The following is an 11034-nucleotide window of genomic DNA, read 5'->3' on the forward strand; positions in this document are numbered from 1 at the left end:
CACAAAAGAGGAAGCATAGGGATAAAAATATACCTAAAAGTATCTTCACCTAAACTACTCAGTTATTATTAATACTCAGGTACAAATAATTGTATTTTTGTGATATAGAGTTTATGCTAATGTATCTTTGTGGACCATAACTGCGATTAGACACTGTATTCCATCACTGACCTGAATTAGTTAAGATTAAACCAATAAATTGAAATGTGCAGAAACTTCACTGATTAACAATGAATATATACTCTGAAGGTTAAAATATGGATTGCTTTTGGAAATATAATTATTACATTTTAATAATAATAATAACATGCAATCATTCCAAACTAATACTTAATTACAGTACTCAATTAAATGTATAAATATATCCTGTAGCCACGGACGTAATTTGGGGGGGGGGGGGGGGTGACGGGGGGAACATGTCCCCCCCCCCCACTTTTTCAAAAGTCCCCCCCAGTTTTTACGGTTAAAACCAAATATTTAAATAGCGATGAATCCATGTCCCCCCCGACTTTTGAAATCAAAATTACGTCGATGCCTGTAGCAAATCAGTAATTTATTGAACAGAACTGCGGCGGAACCTTGTTCCTCAATTTTGTTTCCCGGCCGGGCGAGACTATGACATCACACGGCTCAGCTAAGTCTAGCCTGGTACAGAGCAGGGTTGACGTTCTTAACTCTACTTCGTAACCCCACGAACGGTCTTAAATTTACGCCAGTTTCCCAAAAGCCTTCGTAACCCACGTCGTACTTAAACCCGTGCGTAAATCTACGAGTGGTCTGACCCATTGATCTATATTATATCTATATTGATCTATAGATAATTGGTCTGACCCTGTCGTAACCAGAGACGTAACTCGCTAAATTGTTCCTAACCGGAAGTTCACGCGCAGTTCTGTCTGAAAAACGGAAGAGGGCGCTGATGATCCGTTTAAAAACCGAACTGCGCACGCCCGTGTGTACAAACACGAATCCGTCAACAGTTAAATGTACTTTTGAAAGCGTAGTTGCGTCAAGTAAAATAGATCCAAAGTCCATAGTTCAATACTACGCATATACGTACTAAATTTAAATTGTTTTCAGGAAATAAACGATGGAAATTGGTTAAAATACAACATGCTATTTATTGATATATTAATATATGCAATTGTTTCCAGTGGAACAGTCGTAAGTCAAATAATATATTGTTCCTCAAGCAATGGTTACAAATTGGCCTACTAAGCTTGTTAACTTAAATCAAATTCATTAATTAATTGCACATATAAGTATCAAGATTAATGCTGACAGGGTTATTGTGGTGTTAGCTGTACAGAGAATATTGGTTCTCAATCAAAGACGTAGTTAGAGAAGACGCCGTAATCAGCGTGGACAGGCAGCTCGTCTTAACGCAGTTGGGCGTCTAAGTGTGGGTCAACTTTATCTCCCTGATGATGTCCTGTGTGACAGATGCCGCCTGCCTAGGGAGGAGATCGCGGCTCTGCTCGGTCTCACACAGGAGGAGTTAAGAATGGAGTCGGTGTGGTTCACTTTTGGACTGTCAGAGCTTGTTCTGTGCAGACGCGGGGCGGAGTTTTCTCTTTCGTAAGTTTGGAATATAAGAATAGTTTTGGGAAACCGGCGTGAAAACAGCGCTATTAAAGTTACGTCGTTCTTAAAGTTGTTCGTAAATCGCGAGGTTTAGTCGCTTTCTGGAAACTCACCCCAGGTTTGTACAAACGAATATGTTGCTGTAGTAACTGAGCGAGGTTTAAGTCTAACCTCTTTCGTGCAACCGAATTTGAGCTAAATGCCCGCCTTACTAAGTTGGCTCCCTTCGTCGAATAGCCCATTGTTTGCTCTTTTCTATTGTGCTGTGATTTGTGATTGATAGTTGGCTGAACTTTGTTTTGTTATTCGATTTAGTGCATGATCTTGGTTTAATGTTTGACTTTGACATTGCCCATTTAACTGGCTGCTTTCGTGGATTTTGTACATTGACTGCACACAGGTAAGTAGGGAGTTGTCATTCTCGTGAGGACTGGGTTTTCTGTCTGTGATTGCATTTAGGGGGTTAGTTTAGTATTTTTAATATCTATTGTCTGGAAAGTTTAGTCAGTGTCTTATTTTTATTTTTTGGCCTTGATCAATTCTGAAGTAAACTGCACCAGTGATGCATTTTGGGCTTTTTTGTATATTTTTGTGTAATACACTGGTGAGATTTAAGCTACTGTGGTCTCCCCTGAGGTTTGATTTCTTTCTGCTCATACTTTGTCTAGCTGTTTGGCAGTGCCTCTTGTTATGGCCTAAGAGTCATTGAAGTCGACCTGTCTAATCTCCAGCACAAAACCAGGACTTTTATAATTTAATTTTACATCCCTTTTCAGGAAATGGCTCTCGTGGCAGGTCTTCTTTTATCGGACGTCAGCACAACCATGTCACTCGGGGCTGTGCTGCTGATTTTAGTGCTGTATCTCCTGTACTCTGGCACTAGTTCCCAGAAAGCACAGAAGGAGCCTCCTGGACCCAAACCACTGCCACTCCTGGGAAACCTGCTGCAGATGGACCTCAGGAGGGTCCACGAGAGTCTCTGTGACGTGAGAGCTCTTCAGCACTTCACATGTGGAAGGATTATTATTTAAATTTACTGAACCATTAGATACATTTCTCTCATTTTACAGCTCTCAAAAAAATATGGCTCTGTTTTTACGGTATATTTTGGATCCAAGAAAGTAGTGGTCTTGGCTGGATACAAGACTGTTAAGCATGCGCTTGTAAACTATGCAGATGTTTTTGGAGGTAGAGATATTCCTCCTCTATATCATGATCTTGCAAATGGATATGGTAAGTAAGATGCTGTTGTTGTTTTTTTTTTGTGATAAAAATCCCATGTAAAGATCTACAGTTTAAAAAAGAGACACTAACTATACATTCAGTATAAATTATGCTTTAGGAAACATTTACATTTAGGGCATGTAGCAGATGCTCTTATCCAGAGTGTTTACAGAATACATTCTAGATCAGGGGTCACCAACATGGTGCACCAGGTCACCCGCAAGGACGTCATGAGTCGCGGGCCTGTTCTAAAAATAACTCACTATAGTGCCACATATCAATGAGCTCTTTCTTTTTTTTTGCTATTTTTTTTATCAGCCTTGCATTGATGTAAACTTGAAAATGAGAATATAAAAAAAAACTTGTTATATGTAAAATTATTACATATTAGAATAAGATTATTAGAGATTGCCCACGGCTGCCATGTGGAGACTAGCTAGCGGGTACAGTGAAGGTGGGGCGATTATTTACACCTGACAACATGGCAGGAAAAAGAAAGAAAACATATCATTTTCATAGTGAATAGGAGGAAGAGTTCTTTTTTACTACTGTAAGATTCCTGCGTGTGCCTCATTTGCGGGGCGACGGTGGCGACGGGAAAGCTGCACAATGTGGAGAGACGTGTATAGGACGTGTCACACAAGCTACCATGCTAACCGGACAGTGCACTACGTGAGGAAAAGGCCCGCGAGTTAAAGGCAGCTTTGTGCAAACAACAGTCTTTTTTCACGAGGCCGGTGAGAAACTCCCAGAAAGCAACCGAAGCCTCATGTAGAGTTACACATTACTTAATTAAGAAAAATAAGGCATTTTCAGACGGGGAGATTTTCAAAGAAGCAATGATGATAATTGTAAACACTGTGCTTAAAGACGAGAAATATGTAACAGATGTAATCTCCACTCTCCCTGATGTCCCACTGGGGGCGGCTACAATGGTTACAAGAGTGTTGGCTATGTCCGGGAACTTGGCTGATCAGCTGGACCGGGATCCGGCAAAGTGCAGGTGGTTTATATAATATGGGGCACCGCAGTTCACCGTAGTTGTAGAAGTGATCATTTGAAAATGTAAATACTTGTAGATATTTATAGAAATAAAATATTGATATTTATCTGTTTGCTACCTTGTTAAATTATTGTTGATAATTATTGTGAGAAATCATTAGTGTCATCACATTTATAATAACACTAATTAATCATTAGTGTCATCACAGATGAATATAATTATTAATAATTACAATTATACCTTTAATTATGTTATTTACCTTTAATTATATGTTATTATTAATTAATGATATTCATCTATGTGAAGCAAAATTGAGCAAATTTGTGATTTCACCAGTGTGTATCAAACTGGTAGCCCTCCGCAATAATTGGTATCCAAGAAGTAGCTCTCTGTTTCAAAAAGGTTGGTGACCCCTTTTCGAGATAGTAGCATAGAGAGGTGAGAATTCATGATACCCTTGAGCCAGACTACTAAACTACAGGACTCCATGCCATTACCTAGTAGGTAATCTAAGAAAACCATTTACTGTCTGTAAGTATAAAACAACCTGTAACTGTTTCACTCCAGGAAACAATGTCCACAAGTCTATTGGCTTGGAGTGGAGATGATACAGTTCATACAAACAAACCAAAGTGCAGAACCAAAACCAGGAGCAGGATAGAGCAATCTGCAAAATAGCTTTACAAGGAAAGACTGAGGGCAAAAAACATGAAAAAGCAAAAAATTTAAGCAAGACAGTAAAGTGGCTCTAAGGTTGGAGGAGTTTTATCCACACAAAGGATATTTTCCCTTGCAAACTAGCACATGTACTGTTCTGTTGGATTTGATTTCTTTAATCATTTAAAACTTTTTTTTAAAACTTTTCAAACGTGTCCTGAAAACAGTGAGAAATTAACTAGATATCTGTTCATGTAAAATTTTTCTTATGATGGGCTCCACGTTTGTCTGTCACCTCCCACTCCCTCACTGTGTTGGCTGTTAACTGTCCTGTTAACTGTCCACCTGGACATCTCGCTCTCCCCTTTTCTCATGACTGCTTCAGAAGAAAACAAAGTAAATGATGAAGCTATTTTGTTAGCTTATCTTTGGCCATATCAGACATTGTATAATGGTTCTTTCTCCAAATATTTCTTCACCAGAATGACAGAGAACAATGTCAGTTGTTGGTCCACAATTTTGCAAACTACATATCTGTTCATAGTTTAAATTTCTATGCACTGACTTTAATTTTTGAAAATGCATCATCTAATTTTTTGAAAATTGTATTGTTCTAGTTCTAGGTTTTCCATGCAATTTTCATAAAATTGGTCTCAAATCAGAAGAATAACAACAAGAACAGAAACTTATTTGTTTGAAACAATGAGATCAATTTGAGTGACTAGTCTGGAAACCTGAAAATATCTTTTGGATGTGGATTTTTCTATCTGATTAAATAACACCGTATATATGCAAATATATACACAGGCATCTTGTGGGCAAATGGAGGCAACTGGAAAGTGATGAGACGCTTTGCTCTCGCTGCTCTTCGAGACTTAGGAATGGGCAAGAGAAACAGTGAGGAGAAGATTATAGAAGAGACGCATTATCTGAAAGACGTTTTTGAGAAGTTTGAAGGTATGTAAAATCAGAACTTAAAAAAAAAAATAAAAAAAAGCAATCAACATTTTTGCCAACAGCACTACCATTATCAGGGTCATTATACAAACCATGGAAGCCACATTTTATTTAGAACTAGGTGTAGGCAGCCAAGCATCATGGACACTTCCATTATGTCACATTTTTTATGTTTCATTTTTTTTGTTTGTTTTTTTATATATATTTTTTGTCCTTGCCTTGTTTTTATATATTTCTGCCCTTCATTGTTTGCAAGTATATATTTGAAAGTTTGTGAACTATTTTAGGAAGTTTTTATATTTCTTTGAATGGTGGAAAACCTTGCATGGGAACCTTTCGGTATCTGCTGTGACCCCCTTTGCAATAATTGCAAACAAACCAGTAATTGTTGTCACAGGCCGAGAATGTGCAGAATAAAGGAATCAAAAACGCAAGCCGCTGTTGATGGAGGTGACTAGCAGGGGGCCTCCATGCTGTGACATATTAATTAGTCCTGCAAGGATTAGTCATTGATAGTCCTCTATAGAAAACATCTTCATCTCAGTTACATTGGTGGGTTTCCTCCCATTAACTGGTTGTTTCAAATCCTTCCACATTTCAACTGGATTAGGATCAGGACTTTGACATGGCCATTCTTAAACCTGATGTTTATTCTTCTTTAACCATTCTTTGGTAGAACCACTTGTGTGTTTAGTATTATTGTCTTGCTATACGATCTATGATCTCTTGACATTCATGGACAGATAGCCTGACATTGTCCTTTAGAATTTGCTGGTTTAATTCGGAATTCAGTATCTACAGCCAAGATACGTAGATCTTGAGGTCTGCTCTTTGATTCTAGGACAGAATAGAATAGAATAAACTTCATTGTTCAACCATGACTGTTTCTTTTTTGTTTGTTGTCATAAAATGACATAGAAAATGCAAAAGATATGCAGTAGATGGTTATATCAAATTCAGATCTCACTGAGAATTTCCCATTTTCTTGTATTTCACCATTACAGGAAAATCGTTTGACACAACCCATCCAGTTAATGTTGCCATCTCCAACATCATCTGTGCCATCACCTTTGGGAACCGATTTGACTATGAAGATCCTAAATTCAAACTCATGGTTAACAGGGGCAATGAAAATATGAAGAATGCTGTTTCTATCCCATTACAGGTTCTCTACTTCCTTTACCTTGAGTGGTCAACATGATACATGTGTAAGCAGAAGGAAAACTGGTTTTACCTTGTGCTTTTCCATATTCCTTTCAGCTCTACAACATGTTTCCCAAGATATTTCCAAGAACTAGGAACTGGAAAGAGCTCGTAAATAATGTAGATAACACTGTGAATGAAATGCAACAAATATGTAACAGTCTTAAAGAGACTCTGAACCTATCAGTCAGTAGGGGACTCATCGACTCCTTCTTCATCCGCAAGGTATAACAAGCATCAATAATGTTCATAGCTCATGTCTGATTTTTACCTCACAGGTTTCGACTTGTATATCTGTTCTTGGCAAATATCCTTTAGGCATTAGGGGAAAATGATGTGCACTTCCATGAGAAAAATCTGCTTTTCACTGTATCCAACCTGTTTATTGCTGGCACTGACACTACAAGTACCACCCTGCGTTGGGGTCTGTTCTTCATGGCCAAATATCCACTAATACAAGGTAAGAAAGAGACATTAAGCAATGCCTTACAGTACTTTTCATAGATTGCCAAGCTTTTGAGCTGTATGGCCTCAAAAATGTAATCAATCTCACATTGATTTCTATACATCGAGTTTTTACAGTAAGAAAACGTAATAAGACTTTTCAAAACTATCATGGAACGACAATTTAAATAACATCCTCCATGAGACCAAATCATCTATAAAATGTAATATTTTGTTTTATCTCTTAAAAATAACTTTTGTGCTGCAGCCAAAGTCCAAGAGGAGATTGACAGGGTGGTTGGAAGTCGTCTGCCAGTCATGGAGGACAGAAAGAACTTGCCTTACACAGATGCAGTGATCCATGAAACTCAGAGACTGGCCAACATAGTTCCCATGAGTCTCCCCCATATCACCACGTGTGACATTCAGTTTGAGGGGTTTTTCATCAAGAAGGTTAGGACGTCAGCACAATTTTCTTCAGGTGTGACGTACATTTATTTTTAAAGTATCCGCGTTTCATTCCTCTTTTTTGCCTTCCTCAGGGAACCTCCGTGATTCCACTCTTGACATCCGTGTTGAAGGATGAGAATGAATGGGAAAGCCCAGACAAGTTCAACCCAGCACACTTCCTTGATGAAGATGGACATTTTGTTAAAAGTGATGCCTTCATGCCCTTTTCTGCAGGTAAAATATTTACAAGAGTTCATTCTTATTCAGAGCAATATATGTTTATTAATGTGGCATTAGGCTCCATGGGCACTGAACATGTCTTTGGTGTTCTTTGCAACATTTTTGTGACATTTTATTCTTAGTGGTCCTTTTTCGATTAAAAAAACACTCAACAAACTTTGGGCTGATTCATCCATGACAATGTTACAGATATTCTGTTGAGAGTTTATTAATAATCTATAAAGGACCAATCAAAATATTGTTACTACATCTCTCTCTACCTCCGCTAACAGGTGGCCTATCAGATATACTTAGGGTTGGTTTGAAGCAGTTCAATTCTGATTTTAGTGAGAAGATTTAAAAGCAACATAATCTGTTTCCTATCTAAACCACTTCACCCCATGTCATTAAAAGCATCCAGTGGTTCCATCTTGCCAGTGTGAATGCAGTAGGGAATATGCTCTACTATAATACAACATTTTAATGAAAATCACCAGATTCTGCATCTCCCACAGGAACACACCCCACCACTCCTACAAAGGTCTCAGTGCTTGAAAGAAATGGTCACAAATGTCTACACTACTTTGAGTCCTAGAACAAACAGAACTCTTTGAAATCCTTGTTGCGTCAGTGTCAGCATGGCATGCACCATTTGAGGCTTTGTGTAAAATAAATCCCTCTAAATAAATACCTCTGTAGCTACTTTTATGCTGCTTTTGCAGTTGGTCAGTTTTATTTATTTGTTCATGTAGTGTACAGACTCTATTAGTCTTTTAATGTTTTCCTCCCATTCTCCTTTGTGTGGTTCCCTCAGGGCGCAGGGTGTGTCTTGGAGAGAGTCTGGCCAAGATGGAGCTCTTCCTCTTCTTCACCTCCCTCCTGCAGTACTTTCAGTTCACTCCTCCACCAGGTGTTTCTGAGGATCAGCTGGACCTGACTCCATCTGTGGGATTCACACTGAACCCCTCCCCCCATGAGCTCTGTGCAGTGCGCAGGAACAGATCACCCTAGTGCTCCTCTGAAAAGAATCAACGAAAACACACAACAGGCATTGTTGTAGCTAGGGCATTGATATTAAATTACATTTCAGCAAACTACAAAAACATGTAAGTTTTCAATAGGTTGACATTACATCCTGAATTTGTATATGCCATTACAGACTTCCTTTTGGTTCTAATTCTAATAATTTTATCTGATCTGGTATCTTCTGCCAGGATCAAACTACAGGTACATGAATACAGCTTGATTTTGACACAAATTTATAGTAGCTGACACATTTTCAACATCAGCTCAATTGTTATCAACTCAAATATGAGTGGGTGGGGCAAGGAGCAGCCCTTGGAGAGGGACCTGGGTCTCCTCGCAATAGCATATCAGCATTTATTTCTGTTTAGTTTGATGTGTTAGAAATTCTGAAACCCTTAAATGGTGAGCACAATAACAAGTCAGAAGCAGTTGGGTAAGATAATAAAGTACAATGATTTATTTTAACAAAGCATGGATTAACCCAGAGATCTCATTTACACACACACAAGTACACTCTGTTGCAGAGAGCTAATTCCCCATTCCGAACTCTCATCTTTTATACTTTTAATCATCAATACACACTGTGTCCACGAGGTGAACATGAGGTGATCAACCAAATGTGATTGGACAATACATGACATAATTAACACTGATTTGACAGATGCATATGATGCATGCCCCCTCCACACTCAGCATCCTCGTGATGTCATGACAGACTGAGTGTCGCCGTAGTCCCTTCCAAGTAGAGATTAGGCGTCTCCAGCGAGGTCAGTTTAGGAACACCAGAGGAACATCAGATTAGGCCTCAGCCGAGGCCATCCAGAGAGAAGACAAACACATCTGAGGCCTACTGAAGTCACGAGAATGGCTTCAGGGCCATGATTAACACACGTATATGTAAAACCCTACTTCTAACGTGTTTAATGTATGCTAAGAAAGCCTGACATAAATGGAAATCATCAAATTTCCATCACATTTGACGACAACTAAGTTTTCTTTGATTCACATAATTTACATTTTCTTGACCTTCCTATGATCTCACACAAGGACGTGAACAGTGATTACGAGGACGTGCAAAGGAATGCAGGATGCCGGGACACGGAGATTATTGATGAGCAAAAACACGGAACACTTTCACGACTCCGCAATCACAGAAGATAAGCTATGACACAAACACGTACTTAAATGCACAGACGCTAATAAGACACAAGTGCAACGAGAGACAGGTGAAATGAGTAACATGCATGCACGGACTAACACACAAGATAACACAGACAAACATACATGCATACCCCATACAGCACAGCCCAAGGGAGAAGTCAGGAATACTTTGTTATTATTTGATTACTCTTGAGGTTTTTAAGTTAGATTATTGAGAAAAAATATATACATGAGGTTTCCTGTGAGGAATAAGAATTTAAAAGGTAGCAAAAAGGGAAAAGTCAAATCTCTCACATTCTCATGATCCGTTCATCCAGTTTATCACGGGTGAGGAGAGGCAGGATGACTAAACGTGTTCATAGGAACATGAATGGGTTTATTAAGTAGATCTGTGTGAATAGTGAACATAAGCATGGGACATTTCATTGATGCACATTATAAGGGCTCAAATGAACGAGACGCAAGTGTTGACGAGATGAACCACAGGTGAGACAGATGAACACGCACATAGAACCACACCCATAGGAAATGCATACTTGAACATAACCAGATGTAGATTACACATGCACACATCTAAGTAGAGGGGCCAGGGGCTGTACAGTGACAGTCTACTGAACCTCCTCTCTTGATAAGGAGAACACCAATCATACATATATTATTCTACATTGTCTTTCTTCTGTATTTAACTAGTATTATCATTAAACTTTGGAACTATTTCCTGACACGTGTGGTGTGAATCTGCTCTTCCAACGCTGGTTACAGAACACTGATGGCTGAACAAATTTATAATCCTGTTTAAGATTTAATTTTTAATTAGCTATAGTTTTACATTTTGCTGACACGAATTCCCTGTACATTAATCTGCACAATACATTAATCTCTTTATGTGTATTCTCAGGACTGTGCAACTTATAACTTTATATCATTTTCAAATTAGAATTTAGGGGCAACATTCAATTCTACATATATTACCTATTTCCTATATACAGTCATATGAAAAAGTTTGGGCACCCCTATTAGTAATTTTTAGTTATCAAAATTTGGGGTTTTGCAACAGCTATTTCAGTTTGATATGTCTAATAACTGATGGACACAGTAATATTTCA

The 11034-nt window shown here is 38.5% G+C and overlaps 1 protein-coding gene across 6 annotated transcripts; it reads left to right on the plus strand.

Moving 5' to 3' along the window:
• Positions 1 to 640: 640 nt before the first annotated feature.
• On the plus strand, positions 641 to 10644 carry LOC143487700 (cytochrome P450 2K1-like). Of its 6 annotated transcripts, none has more exons than XM_076986792.1 (10): positions 641 to 1578; positions 2361 to 2570; positions 2655 to 2817; positions 5276 to 5425; positions 6430 to 6590; positions 6686 to 6853; positions 6947 to 7088; positions 7341 to 7525; positions 7615 to 7756; positions 8556 to 10644. In XM_076986792.1, exons 2-10 carry the CDS (start codon positions 2364 to 2366, stop codon positions 8750 to 8752), a joined length of 1515 nt encoding a protein of 504 aa, XP_076842907.1. In that variant the 5' UTR covers positions 641 to 1578; positions 2361 to 2363; the 3' UTR covers positions 8753 to 10644. The 6 variants fall into 6 exon arrangements, with proteins under 6 accessions (XP_076842907.1, XP_076842897.1, XP_076842917.1 ...); XM_076986782.1 differs by having other exon boundaries at positions 642 to 1702; XM_076986802.1 differs by lacking the exon at positions 641 to 1578 and adding an exon at positions 1723 to 1984.
• The last annotated feature ends 390 nt before the right edge of the window (positions 10645 to 11034 follow it).

The sequence above is a fragment of the Brachyhypopomus gauderio genome, chromosome 2 (assembly GCF_052324685.1).
Source record: "Brachyhypopomus gauderio isolate BG-103 chromosome 2, BGAUD_0.2, whole genome shotgun sequence".
Taxonomy (NCBI): domain Eukaryota; kingdom Metazoa; phylum Chordata; class Actinopteri; order Gymnotiformes; family Hypopomidae; genus Brachyhypopomus; species Brachyhypopomus gauderio.

Coding starts and splice junctions, on each gene's coding strand:
- LOC143487700 (XM_076986792.1), top strand. CDS start 2,364: ATGGCTCTCGTGGCAGGTCTTCTTTTATCGGACGTCAGCACAACCATG. Junction 2,571..2,654: donor TCCACGAGAGTCTCTGTGAC/GTGAGAGCTCTT, acceptor CTCATTTTACAG/CTCTCAAAAAAATATGGCTC. Junction 7,089..7,340: donor CAAATATCCACTAATACAAG/GTAAGAAAGAGA, acceptor TTTGTGCTGCAG/CCAAAGTCCAAGAGGAGATT.